This window comes from Mus caroli, chromosome 2 (genome assembly GCF_900094665.2).
Source record: "Mus caroli chromosome 2, CAROLI_EIJ_v1.1, whole genome shotgun sequence".
NCBI classification, from domain to species: domain Eukaryota; kingdom Metazoa; phylum Chordata; class Mammalia; order Rodentia; family Muridae; genus Mus; species Mus caroli.
Genome location: NC_034571.1, coordinates 95,861,745 through 95,884,591, shown reverse-complemented (window position 1 = coordinate 95,884,591; position 22,847 = coordinate 95,861,745). Strand labels below are relative to the sequence as shown.

Here is a 22,847-nt window from a genome sequence, read left to right as displayed (position 1 = left end):
TCAACAGTGCAGGCACTAAGATCAGCAATTAATATATAGGATCTCATGAAATCAAAAAACTTCTGTGAGGTGAAGGACATCACTATTAGGACAAAGCAACAGCCTGCAGAATGGGAAAAGATTTTTCTTCATCCAATAAGGTACTACTACCCAAAATAAAGAACCCAAGAAACAAAATGCCAAAAAAAAAAAAGATAGTCCAATTAAAAAGGGAGTACAGTTCTAACCAGAATTCTCAATAGAGGGATCTTAAATGGCTTAGAAACATTTTAAAAAATGCATCTTTAGCCATCAGGGAAATTTAAACCAAAACTACTTTGAGATTTCACCCTATATCTGCCACAGTGGCTAAGATCAAAACCACAAGTGACAGCACATGCTGGTGAGGATGTGGAGCAAAAGTAACACTCCTCCACTGCTGATAGGTGCAAACGTGTATAACCACTATAGAAATTAATATGTCAGTTTCTCAGACAATTGGGAATCGATCTATCTTAAGTCCCTGCTATGCCATTCGTGGGCATAAACCCAAAGGATGTTTCATCCTACCTTTAGGAGTGGTTCTATTGCTAAGGTCCTGTTCTCTAATTGGTTCCTGATCTATCAGCAAAGATGCCATGAACCAACTGTTGGGTGAAAGGAATAAGTGAGACTTTCAGGTTCCCGCAGGAAAGCAGGAGATTCAACAAGAGAAGAAAGGGTTTTCACCAATGCTTCAGAGGGGCAAAAAGTAACCAGCCATATGAAATCTCACGTGGACCTGCACAGGCTGCTTCTACAAGTGAGAGTTTGGGGATCTTGAGCTGGGACTGAAGGCAGCTGAGCAACTGAAGTTCAGGGCAGATTTAGAGTACTGATCTAGGAGTACTGGGAGGGGCACACTAGCAGAGGTAGATTGGGGTGCCCAGCTATTGAGCCCATAAGGAAAGATGAAAATGAACAGCATGTGTGTTTGTGTCTTTCATCCACAGACCTGAGAGAATCTGGGTGAAGAATGGTAGTGAGGCTCATTCCCAGAGCTTAGCAAAAGCTACACACAACACCTACCACAAGTACACTAGCTCAATCATGTTCATTGCTATTCTATTCATAATATCCAGAAGCTGGAAACAAACCTTAACAGAAGAATAAAGAAACTATGTAGTGTTTTCTCATGGAATATTACTCAGCTGTTAAAAAAAATGACATCATGAAATTTGCAGGCAAATGAATGGAACTAGAAAATATCCTGGATGAGGTAACCCAGACCCAAAAAGATAAATATGATATGTATTCACTTATAAATGGATATTAGTCATTAAATGAATGACAGCCAACCTACAATTTGTACATTCTGAGAGGTTAGATATAGAAGAAGGGACTGGGGCTGGAAACACATGAATCTCCCTAGGAGGGGAAAATAGACTAGATTTCATGGGTAGACCCAGAGTGAGTGGGGACAAAAACAGGAGTGTCAGGGATCAAATAGATTTGAAGGAGGGAATGTGGAGAGAGACAGCTTCAATTGAGGAGAATTTTGGGGTTGTGTAGAAACCTTGCATAGAGAAAACTACCTAAATATATGAAGGTGACCCTAATAAAGTCTCCTAATAATGGAGGATATAGAATCCCAACTAGCCATCTCTTATCACCAGACAAGTCTTGTAGTACTGGGACTGGGTTGCATTGAGTTGTTGGCTTAGGGGGCCGGTCCCATGGAACTCCCCAAACAACTGAGGCTGTTGCTAAAACAATTGTTTGCTTGACACAAACTGACAGCAAGGACCCCATTGCTGAGGCCAACATTAGCTCAACTCTTTGACCATGGAGAAGTCAAACCAGATCCTTCGCCCCTACACTCTAATGTCTTCAGTATATGAAAGAATACCAAAAGAGAAACATAACCCAACCACAAAATCTTTGACCTACAATCTGTCCTGACTCCAAGATATACCAGGGCAACAGTGGCACGAAACTTGTGGGAGTAGCTAACCAATGTCTGATTTGACTTAAAGCCTACTCCACAAGACTGACCCATACCCAACACTGTTTGAGCAAGAACCAGAAATTAGATAGGCCAGAGACCTAATGTAAAACCAAATACTACTGGTCTGAAAAAAAATCAATAAATTGACTCCTAATGATATTCTGCTGTATTCATAGATCAATGCCTTATTCAGTCATCATCAGAGAAGTTTCCTCTTTGATAGTGAAGTTTTCACAGTAAATAAGAACAGATGCAGAGACCCCATGGCCAGACATTACATGGAGAGAGTCCTTGGAGCACACAGCCCTAAATAGAATGTCTCCATCAAATCCTTCCCTCAGAGTTCAGAGGAACCCTGCAGAAGAAGAGGTAGAAAGAGTTAAGATCCAAAAGGATGGAGGACACCAGGAGATCAAGGCCCACTGTATCAATTAAGCAAGATTCTTATGAACTCACAGAGACTGAAGCACAAGCACGGGGCCAAGACAGGGCTGTACCAAATACTCTGAATATACACTGTAGCTTTCAGTTTAGTATCTTTATGAGTGTGTGAACAAGTGGGGCTCTGACTCTTCTGACAGCTCTTGGGACTCTTTTCCTCATACTGGGTTGCCTTGTCCACCCTCAAAATGACAGTTTTAGTTTTATCTTGTTATATTTTATTTTGTTATGTTTGGTTGTTACCTCTTAGAAGCTCATCCCTTTCTAAAGAGAGGCGAAAGGGGATTGGATCTGGAGGGGAGGGGGAGCAGAGAGGAACTGCGAGGAGAAGAGGGAGGGGAAACTGTAGTCAGAATATATTGTATGTGATGAAAAGAATCCATTCTCAAAAGGAAAAGAAGATAAGAAACACAAATAGAAGTCAAGAGGCCAATACAAAAAGCTCTGCAGTGATGAAAAAGCTTCCCAGTGATGAAAAGCCTGCTTCTTCCCCTTCCCTTCCCCGCTCCCCTTCTCCTTCCCAATGTGGTCTTTATTTTACCACTATTTCTCATCTTCTCTGTTTCCCTGACAACTCCCCCTCCCCAATCTCTTGCCCACTGCAGGTCCTTCCTCCTTGCTCTTCCCACAGCCTCTGTCCTAGCTCTGTGTCACACCTGAACAGTGGGCCTCCCTGGTCTCATCAGAGCAAATTGCACAAGCATCCCACTCCGCTTCCTCTATCACACACCGCAGCCTATGGGGTGTCTTTCAGCATTTAGAGATGTTTTTATTCTTTCTGTTTTCATTACAGCCAGCCCTCCTTATCTACAGGTTCACCATTCCCACATTCAAACACCTTCCAGTCAAATTTTCTAATTAAAAAGAAACTATATTAAACATTTATATAGACTTTTTAAAAATAGGTTTTGTTGTGTTCTATTGAGGGTGTCATTTTACATGTTTTACATTCCTTTTTCAGTAAATGATCTTAAATTCTGTAATTTAGATCTGGAATGTTAGGGTTTGATGAAGCCAGGGGCAGTCAGGCTGCCTGGTAGGGTTATCTTTTTGTCTTTTCAAGTGGCGTCCTATTAAACAAAAGCAAAGGGGGGAAAAATCTCATAAAAAAATAAAATCATTACCTAAACACAATAACAACTGCTTATATGGTGATAAGCTTTAGTAGGTCTGATTAGCTAGAAATGCTCTAAAGTTTACAGAAGTGTGCTCAGTGCTACACAAAGATTAACTGTATATGAGAGACTTGATCAGACATGGACTTTGGAGAACCACAGGGGTCCTTGAACCAATCTCCATGGATACAATGTCAGGGTGCCTGTCCTAGTTTATCAACCCAAACCACTAGGAACTGCAGCTAACTCAGTCACAGCAGCCAGCCAGGCTCATAGGCAGTGTAGAGGAAGCAAGCCTTGACTGAATCAGTCGCTAGAACTAGCATTCAAATCCACACTTTTCAAATCACTATTCAAATTCACAGGATCCAGCTTGGAGCTCTGAGCCAGGAGACTCAGCTTGCTCTGCTGGATGCTATCAAAGCTGGGACATGCTCTTCCCCTTGGGGAAGTTCCTAGAACAGTCTTCCTTCAATACTACCCTGCCTTGCCAGACAGCATGGGTTTATTTTTGTACTTTCTGAACAGAATTGTGCTTCCAAGGTGTGGATTCATGTCTTAACGTTCTCCATCTCTCCACCCTAGAGCATCCTCTCCTCCCAGGTTTCCAAAAACTTCTAGATCCCAATAACTCCTTGAGGTGGGTCACTGCACAGTGACTCATTTGCAAGTTTGTAAAATTAATTTCTAAGACTTTGTATTTCAACATGGAAGGCTAAATAAGGTTTGTCCTATTTTGGTTGCTGCTGCATCCTATTCTCCAAACAGCAGAGTGGTTCATTTCTAGCCTGGATGACTCCATTTTATCTAAGAATTAATTCCCTGAAGTAATTTCACTAGCATGTCTTTACTTCTGTGAGCAAGCCCAGCTCTGCCCTGCTAGCCCGTTCTATTAATAGAGCCATCTTGGTCACAGAGAATGACCCCAGGGGAATCTGGCAGAAAGGATTTTGCAGACACAACTTATTTAAAAATCCTGGGATGGGAGAAGGGTCTTGATTGTCAGGGTGTGAGCAGCATAACCATAACAAGGGTGTAGGAAGGACAACAGAGGGTGAGGGTCTGAAAAGGAGGGGCACTGATAGATCTTACATGAGGGTCTTTGAAATTAGAGGAGGGGACCATGTGGGAGGAAGGATTTCTAGAAACTAGAAAGGAGAAAGCAATGGACCTAATACCCTGACTTTGCCTAAGATTCATTTTAGGTTTAGCTGACTTCCAAAAGTAGAAAATGATTAATGTGGGCTATTGGAAGTTGCTAAGTTTGTAGTCATCTGTTGGCAAATCAATAAGGAATTAATTCACTGGATCCACTCAGAGCAGACGAACCCTCAGCAAGTCACATGACCACCCTGTGCCTCACTTCCCCACTAGGCTCAGTACCAAAAGCATGGGTGGACTGAAGGATTAACTATGTCATTCAATAAGCAATCATTGAGTGTCAGATATGTCCCAGGAAGGAGGTTAACTGCTGAATAAGACAGAGAACAATACATCCCGTTCCTGACCTCAAGGAGATCACAGTTTCATAGAGGAGTAGTAGATGTTGTTCGGATGACCCCACAGGATTGTAAACTGTCATAGGAGAAACTTGTGAAAATAAATAGTCACGAAAGTTCCTTTCAATAAAATGGGCTGGGTGATTTAAATAAAACCATAGAAAGAAACTGATCTATTTGTAAAGATGAGACCATTTCCAGGCACATAGGACGTGACAAATAGAGGCCACTGTTTAAAGGTCTTTTTCTCATAGTTTAAGTCTATGGCCCTTCTTCTCTCAGATTGAAAGATGTAGCAATGTGGCCTCTGAAACAGACTCGTAAAAAAATAAGCCGATAGCTGACGGCTCACCAGTTAAGAGCATTTGCTACTCTTGCATAGGATGTGAATTAGGTTCCTAACACTATGCTGAAGGACTCACAACCACCTGTGAGTCTAGATCCAGGAGATCCAGTGCCTCATTCAGCTTCTGCACACATATGCACATGTCCCTGTGTGCAGACATGTGCTCGTGTGCGTGTGCGCGCATAGGAAAAACCCACATAATTGAAAACAAAAGAAATCATAAACAAGTAAGGAGACAGACGAAACATCTTATGGTGGCTTGAGCTGACCAGCTAAGGAGGTCTGAAGGTGTAAGATGCAGACAAGGGCAGTGTCTTGGGATTTTTCTCCATCTGTTAGAATTACATTTGTGGGAAGAGTACAATGATGACTGAACTTCAGCTGTTTGAATCTAAGGAGTTTCAGGATGATGATAAGGGCCAGTTTCAGAACCTGAGACCAACAGAAACAACAAGAGCAGAAGATATTAAGGGTGCTTTCTCTATATCCTAAGGACATTAGTATTTCCATAGCTTTGAAAGCACTTCTGTATTCTTAGGCAATGTCTTCACAGTGTTTTCTTTTCAGTCAGAATCATTTACTGGAAGTCCTTAGTTACCTTATTTATGGAAGCACAAAAAAAAACATCAAGTACCTTTTCTAGGAAATTCATTCTAAAAAGCAAAAAAAAAAAAAAAAAGTCCAGGGCTGGCAGAAGCCAAACAAGCTGCTACTAATGGGGAGAGAAGCTCCAGGGACCAGGCCAACTTTACTTTGTATCTTCCCCACGTTTCAAAATAATCTTCTCAAAGCTGCAGGTATGTTTATGTGGTGGTTGGGGTGTGTGTGCATGCGTGGTGCATACACATAAGTGTGTGGGTATGAGGGTTCATGTGCCCTCACATGGAAGCCAGAGGAAAATATCGACTGTCTTGATCTATCCCTCACCATCTATTGCCTTGAGACAGAGGCTCTCACTAGAACATTGTCTAGGCTAACTTGCCAGAAAGCTCTGGAGATGCCTTCTCTCTCTACCTTCCTTGGTGCTGGGGTGAGAAGCATGCATAGCCATGCCTGGCTTTATCCATTCATGCTGAGGATTAAAACTGGTCCTTCTGCTTGCCTCTGCTTCTGGGTTCTCCGCATGTGAATTCATTACCTGCTTTTTCATTGGGAAGAATAATTTTTCATTACAAAATACTTTCTTAACATTTATTATTATTATTATATTTAATAATTTTTACACTCCAGTCATTCCTTCTGGTCCTCCCTCTGGCTCTTCATCATCCCATTCTTCCTCTACCCCAGCCCCTTTCTCCAAGAGAATGTCCCCNCCCCCCCCCATCCTCACCCATCAGACCTCCCCACTCCCTGGGGCCTCAAGTCTCTTGAGGGTTAGGTGCATCTTCTCTCACTGAGGCAGACCAGGCAGTCCTCTACTGTATACATCCGGGGCCTCAGACCAGCTCATGTATGCTGCCTGGTTGGTGTCTCAGTGTCTGAGAGATCTCAGGGGTCCAGGTTAGTTAAGACTGCTGGTCTTCCTGTGGGATCACCCTCCTCCTCACCTTCTTCCAGCTTTTTCCTAATTCAATCCCAGGGGTTCCTGGCTTCTCTCCATTGGTTGGGTGTGAGTATCTGCATATGACTCTTTCATCTGCTTGTTGGGCCTCTTAGAGGGCAGCCATGCTAGCACACCATAAGCATACTGTCACTATTACTGATCCAAAATGCTATTTAAGATTTCATTTTTAGAGCCATTTTAAGTTCATAATAAGATTCAAAAGCAGTTGTAGAGATTGGCCATCCATGCCTGCATGCAGTCCCTCACTGAGAACATCCCCTTGTAACAATCCACTAATTATCACCCAGTCCGTTTTTCATATTCGGTTCACTTCCTGTGATGTACACATCTCACATTCTTTTTCCCCGAAAAAAATAGTACATGTTTCAGTACAAAAGAACTATGAGAGGGATATCTGTGAAAGCTTTGAGAATTGAAGAAAATTGTGAATAAAACTTAATATTCAGAAATAGCCTCAACATTTTGGTGACCATCTCTCCTGTCACACTTTCACAGGACACACCTATGTCCACATATCAGTATTAACCTTGTGTAACTGCAGAGTCCTCCGACCTCTCTAAATTGATGACAGACTGTGTTTCAGAAACTTCTTTATTTCTACCCTAAGGTCTTTCTTTTGACAAAGAAAAGTCACTGGTCATTAGAAATTGCTGCATAATTATCCTATATGCACAAGAGTTCTTCTATGCCCCCTTTAAAAAAAAAAAGAGTTAACCAATACCAGGAGTCGCTTATCATCTTAGCTCTGACTTATTAAGAGAATGCCAAGGCAACCTAGACATGGCTGCTCAGTCAGCCCAGCGCCCACATCTATGCATATGGAGAAACAAATGAGCGCAACAGGAAAGACAGCTGGATGCTGTCATCATTGTCATCGTTGCTATTCTGCATTCACTTCCACTGTCCTGGAATGTCCTAGCAGTTTGCTTTAGAGTTATCTGGCCCTGGTTAGACACAGAAACAATTCCTTCAGCAGATTGTACTTGCATATGCAGAGAGGCAGAGGGGAATTATGTCCCCTTAGTAGAACCTTAAAACACAAAGTTTTCAATGCTATTGAATATAGAAGTGGATATGATTGGTCAACCAGCCATTGAGGTTGGTCTGAAGACTGGGGACTCTGAGTGAAAACAAGAATCTTTCTGTCCCATACTCTGTTGAAGTACCACATCATTTGTTACAACACAGTTGCTGGTCAGGACCACCCCAGAAGATGTCAAGGAAAGCCATTGTATGTAAAGCTACAGTATGCTGGCACCTCCATATGCTGTCTTCTAGCTCTCAGAGATTGCTTCTGAGTCCACCAAAGCCTCCATAGCCATCCCATCAAGTCTCATGTGATGAAAACTTCTGAGACTTCTTCCTTAAACTCTATTTCATTTATGAATCTTCTGAGACAAAATGGAAGGAAAGGTGCAGGAATCAGGGAGATAACCGTTAAGCCGCTGGCGCCCCTCACTCACCGCTGCTCACCGCACCTCTCCACAGCTGTCTGGCTGACTTTACTGCTTCTTTACACTACACAACCCTCTTCCCTGCTGGAAGGTCTGGTTAACAGCTGGAGCCAGGGCAGAAGAATACGACTCTAGGTCCCACTGACAGAACATTTCCTGGCCTTGGGTGACTCCATCACTCCTCTGGAGACTTGAGAATTCTGTCTTCCCCCAAGCAGTCCCCAGTCCTACACTGATGAATCTCACATGACTCAGGCATCCTCTCTCACAGCTCCCCTTTTGCTAGTCAGATAATGACAGCTACAAAGCCAAGTCCTTCATTACCTCACTGTGCATACCATGATGTTGAATGAATTCTTTAGAAATCTAATATTTGGAGTTGTGTATCATTGGGAAGGGAAGGGGAGTGAGAATTAAGTTTATCACTTGCTTTTCTTCTTCTTTCCTCTTCACTTTACTGACACACAGCTCCATGTCACAGCTCTGCTTCAATCCCCGTTTAAGTCACACCACACATTGTGGCTGGCTCTCAGTCCATGAAACTCATCAGCTCATTGGTCCAGAACACAGACACACCATTTAAAGTGAGTGTTGTTTGCTTCATTTAATGGGTAATGAAACAAGACAGTAAGTAGATGCCTCGCGGTGTACATCTTTTAGGCAGACAGATCAGAACCTCACTCAGTGTCTTACCAATATGGTAAATTGGTTCCCCAGAGTCTAAACCTCTGACTTTACCATTTAAGAAGGAAGCAAAGAGTCGGGGAGATAAATCAGTAGATAAAGTGCTTGGCATACAACTGTGGGGATCAGAGTTCTAATCCTCAGCCCCCACATAGCAGCACATCTGCAATCCCTACCCTTGGAAGGCAGAGACAGGGGATCCCTAGGGCAAGTTGACTAGCTAGATTATCCAGATCAATAAGTTTCAGGGTCAAAAAGAATCTCTACCTCAGTAAATAAAATCTCCATAGAAAGAGAGGCCCATTGGTCATGCAAACTTTATATGACTCAGTACAGGGGAACGCCAGGGCCAAGAAGTGGGAGTGGGTGGGTGGGGGAGTTGGTGGGGGAGCGTGTGGGGGACTTTTGGGATAGCATTGGAAATGTAAATGAAATAAATACCCAATAAAAAATGGAAAAAATTTTTAAAATTAAATAAGTAAATAAATAAAATCTCCATCAATCAGGAGTGATCAAGGAAGACTTCTGAAGTCAACTTCTGGAGCAAACACATACTCATACATATGTAGCCATACACATGCAGACATATAGAGAAGCATACACACCACTCACACATAAACACAAAGATGAATCAAAATAAATTTTAAGAAGAAAGCATCAGCATTATTGGTAAACATAGAAACAGCTGAGACTCCGAGTACCAAGTTTTACTCTTGGCTCCATCTGTTAGAATGCGGTTTTGGATGTATCATCAACTTTCTTGTGTCTCAGTTCCCTCCTTTGTGCAGTGTGGGCATTGATAGTACTTCATGGCTTGAAGAGAGAACTCAGAGGACTCAGGAAATGCTCTGCATATTATCTGCAGGAGAAAGGTCAGCAATTATGCTCTGGGTCATATCAGTAAGTGATTCATACAAGAGAGCTTTGCTTCAAATAACAAGCAAGCTCAGGGAAGGTACCGTTATACTCTGATGGCGCTATAAATGATGGGTGTGTACCCTATGTAAGATGATAGTACCATTTAGACCTGACCCAGTTTTAAGTCACTCACCTACTAGCTCATTTAGCCCTAACAACAATCCACTCATATGAATGTTACTGCAGTTGAAGGTGAGGGTGACAGTGTAAGACTCTAGAAGAAACACCCCATCTTATAGATGTGAGCCTGGAGTCACACAAGTAGTAAATATCAGAGATAGAGTTCAAATAGCCTGTTTCTAGAGTCAGAGTGCTTAACCAATATGCTGGTCTGGCCCACAGACATTATTCCTGATTCTGAATGGCAGCAACAGCCTTAACATATATTGGAGCTTGTTCTGAGCTGGGCACATACTGCTTATGTGCATATGTGCATACTGCTTCCCTCGTATTTCCATGTGTTAATTCATTCTCAGTGATATAATGAGCTCACATTTTATGGATGAAGAAATTGAGACAACAAAAGGTCAAGTACCTTGGCCAAAGGTACACAGTATTTAGCAGAGCTGAGACCCTGTCTGTATGCATCAGACAGCGCTCTTCTTATTCACACCAACACCTGTGCTGAAAACCCTTGGATGTCTGGATCTCAATTGAGATCCATTCTATTAACGTCACTAGAGATAGAATCTAGATTTCTGCCTTTCAGACCAAACAAACCCTCCTTTCAGAACTGCATCTCTATTGTGCTGCTTCAACCAGCGTTCTTCCAGTCCACGAGAAGTTAGACTTATATGGGGTCTTCCCTCCCACTTGCCTAAAAATCCAGGATGATGTCCCTGACTCCTTAACAAAGAGAATCTTGAGAGGACCCTACACTCTAGACCCCACATCCACTGAATCTGTTCCTCTTTTGTGCTGATAGACAACCATAGGCAGTATATCTTACCACAGTGCCGAGGGCCATGCAGGGGGAATGAACAATGGCCTTAGACCTCATGGATTGCTGCCCAGTACCACCACAGCTACATGGGTGAACCTTGGTGTGGCACAGCACCAAGGGTCATGTGTCCTGAAGACTTTATGCTATTGCAGAGCTCTGCTCTGCTTGCTACCTCACATCCCTCTTCATCTAAGAATTGTATGAAACCCCCCGAGAGGCTTCCAGTCCCTCACAGGGCAGTATCTTTGGCACTCACAGTAACAATCCTTGATCCCCTTCAGGCATCGCTGCTGCAGCAGATTAACGATTGACTCTATCCCCACCCTAGAGAAGAACTTAGAGATGTAGATTGTCAGCAATGACCACTACCCTTAGAAAACATTTGGGAAAATAAAGTTGTTAGTGAAGCTAGACTGAGATGTTTTTACTACTGGATCTGATGTAGAAAGTCTTAGGAAACAATTTGAAGTTCAGAAAGGCGCACTCTTATTAGTTAAGCTAAGGACTGTTTGTGATCAGGGAACAAGAACAATGGCGGCCCTGGCTGACTGGCTGACGTGTCTCACTGAGGCTGACTGGTGAGGATTGCTTTCTTATACCCATTTTGCCCTCAGCTTCCTGATATGATTTAGTAAGAATTGCTAATGAATAGATGTGCATTTTGAGGGTGTAAAGTAGATGTGACTGGTTTTTATATAAAAGTTTAGACTTGTGATTCTTTTAAGATTTTTACTAGATTATTTTTAAAGATAAATAATTAAATAATTACTTCTTTCCTTGTAACCATAAATTGTTGCCTGCTGGTAAGAGAAACTGGCTGAGAAAACTCCCTTGCTTGCTTACACATTGTTAATCTATAACTAGTTGCTGAGTTATGAATGTACATGGGTTTAGGGGAACAATTTGTTTTCTTTTTACCTGTACTATGTAATGTTTTTTATTGTATTAGAGAACACACTGGTTTTTTTTTTTCATAATCATTTACTAGAAGAAAACTAAAACATAATCACACTGTAATTTTAGACTGCTTGGAAGATTTTGCTGGAAATATAAGCAATGGAAGGAAGAATAAAGTGTGGAGGGCTGGAGCATTGTCCTTCCATCCATCAACTATGTGTATGTATGTGTGTGTATAAGGTTTGTGTGCATGGGATCTGGAACATTGTTCTTTCTACCCATGCATATATAAGGCTTGTCTGGTTCTGTGTTGGAGCTTGTGTGTATTTATGTATGTATATGCAAAATGCTTACACCCTGCTTACTGGAGCTTTGCTCTAACCATTCTATGTGTGAATGTGTATATGTCTGTCTGTAGTTATGTATGTATGTATGTATGTATGTATGTATGCATGCATGTATACATTTATGTATATGAAATTATTGGACTCTGCCTTTTGTCTTATCTACTCAGTGTATGTGTGTATGTATGTGTGTATGCAGTGTGTGTGTGTGTGTGTGTGTGTGTGTGTGTGTGTGAGTGAGTGAGTGTAGGCAGCTGGCGCCTAAAAGATGGTGCCGGTCTCCAGTACACCGTCGCAGTAAATAATGCCACTGCGCAGGCGCTAGCCCGAATCTGGCGCCAACCCCTCCCGAGCGGGTGCATGCAAATTAAGGTGCCGGCAGACTGACCAATCCCAGGAGGACACAAAGCTTTTCCCTGTGCTGGGGTGTATATAAGGAGTCTTCCCTTGGGTTTCCGGGGTTCCCATAGCATCAAGGCATTCCTGGAATAAAGCTGTTGAGAAGAATCTGACCGTGTTGTGTTTTTCCTTGCTGGACAAGGTGAGCACAACAAGTGAGTGTATGTGTGTGCGAATTTTCTTCCTTTCCCTTCTCTAACTGCTTCTTCAGCCCCTGTAGGTATCTGGATCCACCTGTGTCAGCTGCTCTCAACACTCATCCTTTATCAGCTTCCTGCCTCATTTACCCTCCTGTACCAAAGCTGGCACCATAGCCTTCCTCCAAAGCCACAAAGGTGTCATTGCACTCAGAGGTGACAATAACCATAAAGGACTTTGGAAGAAGAATTGCATAATTTTCAGACCTTGCCATTCTTATCTGTGTAATTTTTCTTTTTTGAATAATATCTTTGTTTAAATCACAGAGAAGGAAGAGTGTGGGGAACAGGTCTTCCACAAGTCCACACATACACAGCATTGCAAGCAACTTCTTCAAGTTTCTCTGTGCCACTCTTGGTTCTTCCCACCTGCCTTTAGGTCTTCTCTCTCTTCTAACACTTCCTGTCTAAGTCTGATTTTTTTTTGTTCCTATAATAAAACACGCAACACTGGATAATTTATAGACTATAGCTTTATTTAGCTCATGTTTCTGGACACTGGGAAGTCTAAGACCATATGACTGGGAATTTCCCAGCTTCTGATAAGGGTCTCCTTTCTATATAACATGGTAGAGGAGACTGAGACAGTGCAAGCAAGCTAGAGGAAACTCCCTTATATATAACAAAGTCACTGTCTCCAAAACCCAAAGGCTAATCCATCCATTAATAGACCCCATCACCTTCCAAAGGTCCCATCCCTATTTAACATATGAACTTGGGGGTTAACTTCTCTACATATAAAACTGGGGCACACATACAAACCATAGTGCCTCTCATTCATGTAGCTTTTAATAGGGCATACATCACATCCTGCTGCCTCTCTTTAGAAATGGAAATTCCTTGTCCATAGCCAAGGAGAACTCAAAACCTACAATCTTGGAGAAAACCCTCAGTTGCCTTCATCCCCAACAACTGTGATCAGAAGACCTTGATAGCACACTTCTGGGATATTTTGAATTTGAGAATATAAGTTGAACAGATTTTCTTCCTTTTTATTGACATTGGTTACAGGGGGGAAATGTTGAAGGCTAGAGAGATGGCTTTGTTGTTAAGAGCACTGTCTGTTCCTGTAGAGGACAATTTCCAGCACCCATTTACAAACATCTATAACTCCAGCTCCAGGGAATCTGAGACTTGGGACCTCTATGGGCATTTCTACTCAAGTGCACACGCCCATACTCAGACATACAGCTACACATAATTAAAAGTAATAAAAAGAAATCTTAAAACCAATTGAATAATGCACTCAAATACACTTGGCAATAAAATACACTAAGATTTATATCAGCTGTAGAATCCAAATGGCCTTGTTAAAGAGGAGGAAATTTAAAGTGTGCCTTTAACATTCAATTTGGGTTTCTCTAGACCCAGGTTATCTTGGTCTTCAATCAGATATGTCCAACCCAAAGTCCACCCAAAGACAGCTATGAATGAGCCCAACACAAAAACATAAATGTACTGAAGCATTATGTTTTGGTATTTTTTTAGTAACTATACTGAACTAGTTTTTGAGGTGAAGTTTGTATATCATAACAATGTGTTGCAATATCAAAAGGTTGAACATACCTTGTCATCATGTCATTACCAAGAGCTCACAGAGTTAGGGGTGCAGATTCATAGCCAAATTTCATCACTGACAGTGGAAGCCAGATGCTCCTTGTACTATAGAAAGCTGGCTAGTAATAAATGTAACATGCAGGGTGACAAGAAACTGAGATGGTTTGAAATTGCAATGGTGTGTCCCATCAGTCCTTACCCCTGGGTTCATGACAACTTAGGCAGTCTCACTCTTGCTATAGTAATTTCCCTCTGCTCTGCAAAGTAGAACAAGATGAAGGGAACCTTTCACTGCGGTTGTCTGGCTACTCTGCAGTGGAGAATCATCGGCAGCATCTCCTTTCAGACTATAAAGGAACCTCAGTGTTAGCACTGCAACATAACTGTCCTAGAATCACTTCTGCTAAACACTGTCTCCTGAGCCCCTACAAAAATCCTGCCATCGGCCTCATTTCAAAAAGACCTTAAGGCACTGAGTATGAAAAACATTTAGGCTGTGGAATGCATGGATGACAAAACCAAAGGAAGAGAACAGTTTTGTAAGATATGTTGAGTCTTTGGGAAATTTTCTTTTCTGACAGGGGCACAGATGAATAGAATGGGACTAAGGACTGAAAGTGAGCCGTGCTCACTTTATCATACTCTATATAAGTTCCATACTCTATAGATGAGGAAACCTGTGATTTCTGCTTGTCTATTCTCCATCATGAAATTCATACTCCTGAGGTAAATGAGACTGAATAGGACAAAGGACCATGAAACTACCATTCTCTAGACTCAGTACAATTGTCACTGTCATTAACAAGCACAGGTCTGGTTACACACATTGAGTTCTCACAAAACCAGTACTGCCAACAATCAATTAAGGATGGCCTCATAAGTCTATTGGCTGTCAAGAGATTCTGAGAGAGGGAAAATCGCTGTCTTTAGCTGTTTACCCTCTGCTAAATTTACCAGGCTCTGGTGGATAATTCAAATCTGTGGTCACAGAGATGGCCCTGGTTAATCACGGGTCACAAAATAAAACGCATTTACATGAGCATGAGAGGGAGACTTGTGGAGAGGAAGATGAGATGTTGGGGAGGTGGGGAGTGAGAAGGGTCAGTATGTATGTCATATGTGATTATTTTTAAAAGCAAGGAGTTGGAGGAGAACTTTAATCTCCTGAATATTTCCTATCTACCACGAAATGTGCCAACTACTTTAATTTGTTTTATTTAAGATTTTTAACCAGCTCAGACTGTGGCCATCATTATCCTTAGAAGATTAGAAGGGAATATGGTCACTGTCTTAGTTAGGGTATTACTGCTGTGAACAGATACCATTACCATGGCACCTTTTGTAACAACATTTAATTGGGACTGGCTTACAGGTTCAGAGGTTCAGTCCATTATCATCAAGGCAGGAGCATGACAATGCCCAGGCGGGCATGGAGCAGGAGCTAAGAGTTCAACATCTTGTTTTGAATGCAAACAGTAGAGGACTGGCTTCCAGGAAGCTGGGATCAGGGTCTTAAAGCCCGTGCCCACAATGACACACCTACTCCAACAAGGCCACACCTCTTAATAATGCCACTCCCTGGGACAAGCACATTCAAACCACCACAGTCACCCAAGAGGGAACTAGATGACAGATCTGAGATTTGATTCTAGCTTGTGTTTTACATCATAGCACTATATATATATATATATATATATATATATATCACCTATCCATGAATATATAAGCATTCAAATCTATACTTGTATTCTTCTGTGTACACGTATAAATAAATATGATATACTTATACCAATACATCTACATTAAAGATGAACCTCATATACATGGTGAGTGGGAGCTGAATCCTTATTGAGAAGATCATGTGTTCCCGAGTCTGCTCAGACAAGATGCCTTTTATGAGAACAGCTGCTTTTGTTCCTCACCCACGGCCACTGTTGTCATTGCATCTGAAACAAGTCTGGGCAGAGAGAGGAGGCAGGCAATGTGAGGGCCAAGACAGAAAACACGTTGCATGACAACAAGAACAATATTTGTAAAGGGAGAAAAGAAGGTCGCAGAAATAACAAACAAAGGCTCAGTGAACAACTGAGATGCACGTGCTCTCTCCATGGAATATGTCCCAAGTGCAAACAGCCACACTACTTCTGGGCTGTACAAATCTGTCATTGAGTGTCAACTTATCCAGAAGTGATGAGGAAATGACTTGAGACTGGGGACGAAAAGAAGAGGGTTGGATCTTGTAGTGGTGGCCAGTGTAGACCTTGGACCCAGTTTGGACTCTCCAAAATTCAAAAGTTGCTTAATTTTTTCCTGTTGTTCCTAAAGAGGAGCTGCATCTAGTTAAGAAGGCAAGTCACAAGGTTTCTCAGTCCTCAGAACTATCACATCAGTGTGAGTATTCATTTATCAGATTCACACCCCAGAGTGCCCAACAGTCCCAGGCCAATCACGTTGCTTAAAGCAACTTGAATAGCATGCGGCTCAATGCTAGCCAGGTTTTCTTACAGTACCATGGATGCATCATCTTTTGTAGCAATCTTCCAACATCTTGGCAAGTACTAGTAGCAACAACATCAGCTTATGCCCGTACTTTTTTTAAAAAAGTACATAAAGAAGCCCATATTTGTTTGGACTTTAAAATGCCCCCTTTGCTCTTTCTTCTGTAGTGGTGAGATAGTCTTCAATGGTCTATTCCTTTTGAGTGAGAGACTAAAGTTTTTACAACTATACCTCTATGGAACACTAACTCTACCCAGGACTATGAGATATTATGTCAAAGAAGGCTCTGTGGCCAAACAACTTTGTGCTATACTAATGATGGCTTCCTTTGTTGCTGAACTCTGCAAATCTATAACATACTTTGTATGTAATTCATCTCTATATGTCCTTACTTATTTTATCATAGCCTCTTGGAGTCTCTCTTTTGTTATTAAACATCAACTTGGTCTTGCAATTTGTGAATCTCACTTTGTGAGAGAATTACTAGGGTGAACCTGAAATTCTTTCAACACATTACAAATGTCTTAAAGAAAAGGACTTTGTCTTACTTATCATGGTATCCCAGCACTTAGAAACATTCTTGGTGCCTGATGGGTTCTTGCTAAATATTGCTGAACGGATACATGAATATGAACATAAGAGGCAGGAGTAATTCCTCAAGTGAAGGCTATTTGTGACAAAGACAAATGCTAGACTCTTCTCTTGCTATAATTCCATCTTTATTGTGGAGTCTGGTGATTCATCACAGTCACCAATCTGAATATTTTTATCTATTGAAGTTTGTGTCCCATTTCTATAAGGCTTGTGACACTTAGTAATATGCTCTGACACATGAGTCAAGGGAGCCAAGCTTTCCCAGAAGAGATTCTAGGCACCATTTGGAAAAGAACAGTACACACCCTAGTGGCAGAAAGCCAGGCCAAGAAGACCTGAACACAGATACTTTGCTGACAGCTACATCTTCCCTTAAACTCAGGTAAGACAAGGATATGTTGGAAATATGAGAACGAAGCTCCCAGCCATAATCTAAGCTCAGGTGCCAAGTTCTAGGACACCTAAGACATTCCATGGTTTTATTTTTAACTCTGGAAGAGGTATCTTGTGGTCAAGGGGGAGGGTGTGGTCACTAGGCACCTTTAGTGAAATCTTTTGAAGTAATGAGAAGGGAGAGTGGGCTTGAAAAAGCCAGTATTTTAGTTTCTCAGAGTCCTCAAACAGTTGGATCAATTGAAGTAGATTGGCCTGAGATGTTTCCTCCACTCAGGGGTTTTGCATTTAAGGATCTGGGTTGTTTTTTTTCCCCAAACCAACATTTGGGATATGAAGGCAATCACTGAATCTCCCTGTGAGCTGTAGTTGGCTGAATATGTTCCTCACTCCATTTTGGCAACAGCGGTAGCCATGGTTTTCCAATCACAAAACCAGCTGACCAGACGTCTACTTATGTAGACACTTGCTGCCAAACCACTAACCCAGCCCTCTGAGACAGCCAGAACCTCTGAGGGCAGCAATGAGAACAGCAAGCCTGTAGGGTTAAAGCTGATTTCTTTGTTTTCTCCACATCCGCCTCCCACAGAGGTGAGGAGATGACCTCATCAAAGCAGGTATTCAGCTCCCAAGGCTGAAGGGTGATAGAAATAAGTGTCTTCACTCTATGTGGCACAACCCCAGGTTGACGGTGTCTGACAGGCACTGAGTTTTCTCCAGGTTAAAATGACTTGGGTAAGGATATCCTCGTATTAATGGAAAAGGATCTCTTGCAATATCCATCAATTATGTTATGCCAAAATAAGAAAAGAAAAGAAGCTCACAGACCTGCTTCACCTATCCCATGGCTTACAAGTGTTCAACTGATGATCCTGACAGAATAAACCCGTAAGTAAACAGGAAAACAGTGCCGGGGCCACACATGAAATCTGTTTTATGCTCAATTCTCTTGCCCTGCAAACACACACATGATTCAGATTATAAAGAATGACCGTGGGACAAAGCCATGTCCCATGTCCAATCAGAGTGGGATCTACAACACTGTACAGCACTCCCTGAAACTGGCTGGGTTTTCAGTCTGTTTAGCAGCTGTGTGCTCTACAGAATGGCTCCTCTCAGGATCCACGTGTCTCCACTGAAGCAGATTTCTCTGTTTTCCTCCCACAGAGGTGAACAGATGACCTCATTTGGAACAGGCTGAGACTTTGTAGCCTCAAAGGGATATTCAGGCATCAGGGTCTTCATCATTTAGTCCAGTTGGACCTACTGCTTAGGTGGTAATGTTGTGAACTACTACAGTACACACCTTCCGCAGATAGACTGTCTATATTCAAGACAGATATTCAACAGTCAACCTGGGCAAAGATGACAACTTTGCCTAAGTTCCTCCACATGTGAACTTTCCAATTTCTTCTTATGTTTGATGCAAGGACTGAGAAAAAAATATAGAAAGCACACACTCATCATAAACTTGGTCAGTTGTTTAGGTAAACAAACTTAGAATTGAATCCCTCATGTGCAGTACAATATGATAGAAGCCCCTTCAGAGTCGCCCCCAACTTTTGTTTTTCACCAACAGTGAAGAATTTGATGTGGAACCCTAAGTTCTTCAAATTCTTCATTGTTGATGAAATACAAAAGATGGGGGCAACCTACAGGAACTAAGTCTATCTCACAAGTCATTGCCACCTGGAAAAAGGGAAGGAGTGGAATAGGGTCTTGATCAGCTTTAATTTCTACCTTTCTTCTTTTCTTTTCTTTTTTTTTTTTTTTTTTTTTGATATTTTCTTTATTTACATTTCAAATGTTATCCCCTTTCCTAGTTTCCCCTCTGAAAATCCCCTAGCCCCCTCCTTCCCACTTCTCCCCAACACACCCACTCCCACTCCCTGGCCCTGGCAATCCCCTATACTGGGGCATAGAACCTTCACAGGACCAAGGGCCTCTCCTCCCATTGATGACTGACTAGGCCATCCTCTGCTACATATGCAGCTAGAGCCACAAGTTCCACCATGTGTTTTCTTTGATTGGTGGTTTAGTCCCAGGGAGCTCTGGGGGTACTGGTTAGTTCATATTGTTGTTCTTCCTAGGGGGCTTCAAATCCCTTCAGCTCCTTGGGTACTTTCTCTAGCTCCTTAATTGGGGACTCTGTGCTTCATCCAATGTATGGCTGTGAGCATCCACTTCTGTATTTGTCAGGCACTGGCAGAGCCTCTCAGGAAACAGCTATTTCAGGCTCCTATTCTCTACTTTCTTGAGAGCTGCTGTTTACAGATATAAGACTTAGCTTGTCATACTTAAAAAAAAATACTTCTTTTTCTCTGTTATAAACTTGTAGCTTTGGCTCAGATCTAATGCTGACTGACAAACAGAATTCCTTCAACTGGGACCAAGCTTGGAGTCTGGTGGGCTTTCCATCACCGATCTGGTAGCTTCTGGTGCTCCAGCTTGCCTCTGAGTTCTTTATTTTGGAATTTGGGACCTGGAATATGTAATATTTCACTTCCATTGAAAACATAAGAGAAGAAGAGGAGGCTGGGTGCTTGTAACTATAAAATATCCATGGAGTGAGGCTTACAGTGTCTTCCCCATGCTGAGGAAGAGATCACAACCTCCCTCACTTAACACAGAGATGGCGCTTTCCCAACATGTACACACGTCTAGTCAGATGCAGTCTAGAGCTGGCCTAGGGGGATTCAGGTAGATAATCTTTCTTTTGTATCAGGACTCTTCTGTCCCCTAATGGGGCAGATGGAAATAGTTTTCTAACTTAAGGCCAGTCATAAGTCCCTTAGATACCATGGTCTCTGCCAATTCTGTCTCTCCAGTGTATCGCAGATGAAGGCAAGATTGAATCAAACTCATAATCTATGCCAGGGACTAAAAAGCCTCCCCAAGACTTCTGAGTATTTACACGGGCTTTACATGCTCTGTAACACTTCCACTTCTGAGATTCTATGCTCCAAATTACTTCATCCACAGCTTATGACCTAACCTCGCTCTCAGTTTCCACTACAAGCTCATGCACAAGGAGTATTCATGAGAGATAAATTCTATACCAAAGTGTAAGGAGATCACACAGAGAAGCAAGATGGGGTTCTAGAAAACGTGTGGGTTTGTCGTAATTCATCCTGCCTGTTTGCGGGGGGGAATGGGGATGGCTGCACCTCCAGCATGCTGCTGGCTGGAAGCAGGGCAAAGTCTGAAACACAGTCTACAGTGGTTCCAGGTCTCCTCTCTGGGACCTAGGTGCCACTGGTGTATAGCTGGGAGAGGGAGGTCTGGAACCAGGGCTCCAAGGTCTACCTTTCCCCTCACATGGTGTCCGCACAGGCGGAGCCCAGGACAAATGGAATCCAGTCTGCTTGAGAGTGAGGGCTGAGTGTCTCAGATGAGCTAGAGGGGAGAAAGCCTTCCTGGAGAGTCTTAGGCACTTAGTTGAAGGCCTTCCCAGCCACTATCCTTAATGTAACAGTTCTCTGAGATTATCCTGGTTTATTTGATGGTGGATGTGAATTCATACACTTTATTCAGGGTGAACCAGGGATTAAATAGCATTTGCAGGAAGGAATTTCCAGGAAGGGAAGCTCATTGGCTGAAGGCTTAGCACTATCTAGATTCTTCCCTAGCATGGAGAACTCCAGGTGTTATGCTATGTGACTCAGTGCCCATGGTCCTCAGTGGGCTGGCTTGGTTACATGTTCCAGAACAGGTACACAGACAAATAGGGAGAGGCCCACTCCTACTGCTCTCAGATTTCTGAGAATCCTGGAATCTGAGCTCATTCAACCTTGCCAGTTCTTACTTCTGTCTGGTAATACAGTCCCACATGCCTGACATGGGTTAAAACATAGCTAAGGGTTATGCATATACAGAGCAGATGCTTTAAAAATTCCTGTTAGCCAACCAATATTTATTTATTTATTTATTTATTTATTTATAGAAAAGGGGGTCTCATGATGTAGCCTAGGCTAGCCTCAAACTTGCAGGCCTCCTTCAAAGTGGTAGGATTATAGGCACAAGCCACTGGCCATGTCCAAGTATTTTCTTTAATTATAGAAAAAGCATATTACTATTATTTTTATGACTCATTAAACTGCTTTCTCTATCTCTATCTCTCTTTTTATCTCTCTCCCACATACACTCATAACTCATTGTCATCTATATTTACATTGTTGATGTCACATGGTCATGGTTGATGTCAAAATCTTGTCATCATATCAAACCATAACTCCGTATTCATAAAACACTAACTTCCAATTACTTCCTGTAAGCTCTGGCCACAGACATCTTAATTTCCCCGTTAATGAATTTTACTGTACCTCATTGTGATGGTTTGAATAACAATGGCTCCCAAAGGCTCATACATTTGAATATTTGGTCCCCACTTGGTAGAACTGTTTCAGAAAGAAAAGAGGTGTGGCCTTGTTGGAGGAGGTGTGTCACTACGGGAGGGCTCTGAGTTTACAAAAGATTAGCACCATTTCCATTTTTCTCTATCTGCCTGCTGCTCCTGGTTCAAGATGTGAGCTCTCAGCTGCTGCTCCAGCCACTATCCTCCACGCCCTTGCTCTGGGCGTCATTATCTCTAACCCTCTGGAATTGTAAATCCAACTAAACAGTTTCTTCTGTTAGCTCCCTTGCTTGTTGTATTTCATCACACCAATAGAAAAGTAACCATGACAAACGGAATCAGACAATGTTTTCCCTCTTTTTGAGCGGATCTTTTGTTTTTTGGTTTTTTTTTTTGGTTTTTTTTGAGACAGGGTTTCTCTGATAGCCCTGGCTGTCCTGGAACTCACTTTGTAGACCAGGCTGGCCTCGAACTCAGAAATCCACCTGCCTCTGCCTCCCGAGTGCTGGGATCAAAGGCGTGCGCCACCACGCCCGGCTACAGATCTTAAGTCTAATTAGAGAGCGTTTGGTTTCCACCAATGTATGTGTGCCACTACTGCACCTTTAGGGTTATTGCATCATGCTTATCACTGTGGTTCACAGGTGTTATAGCTGGTAGGACTACTGGCTGTGGCCCTCTTT

At 42.3% G+C, this 22,847-nt stretch overlaps 1 protein-coding gene across 2 annotated transcripts in view; it reads right to left on the bottom strand.

The window, feature by feature from the left end:
- Positions 1-22,847, bottom strand: part of Pamr1 (peptidase domain containing associated with muscle regeneration 1) — an 88,416-nt gene that overhangs the window by 62,492 nt on the left and 3,077 nt on the right. The window contains exon 1 of one of the 2 annotated variants that reach the window (XM_029474726.1): positions 9,771-9,948. The exons of the other annotated variant lie outside the window; for it this stretch is intronic. Coding sequence (XP_029330586.1) covers positions 9,771-9,792 — 22 coding nt within the window. The 5' untranslated portion in view covers positions 9,793-9,948. Of the gene's footprint in view, positions 1-9,770; positions 9,949-22,847 lie in introns of those variants that run through there. 2 annotated transcript variants of the gene reach the window in all.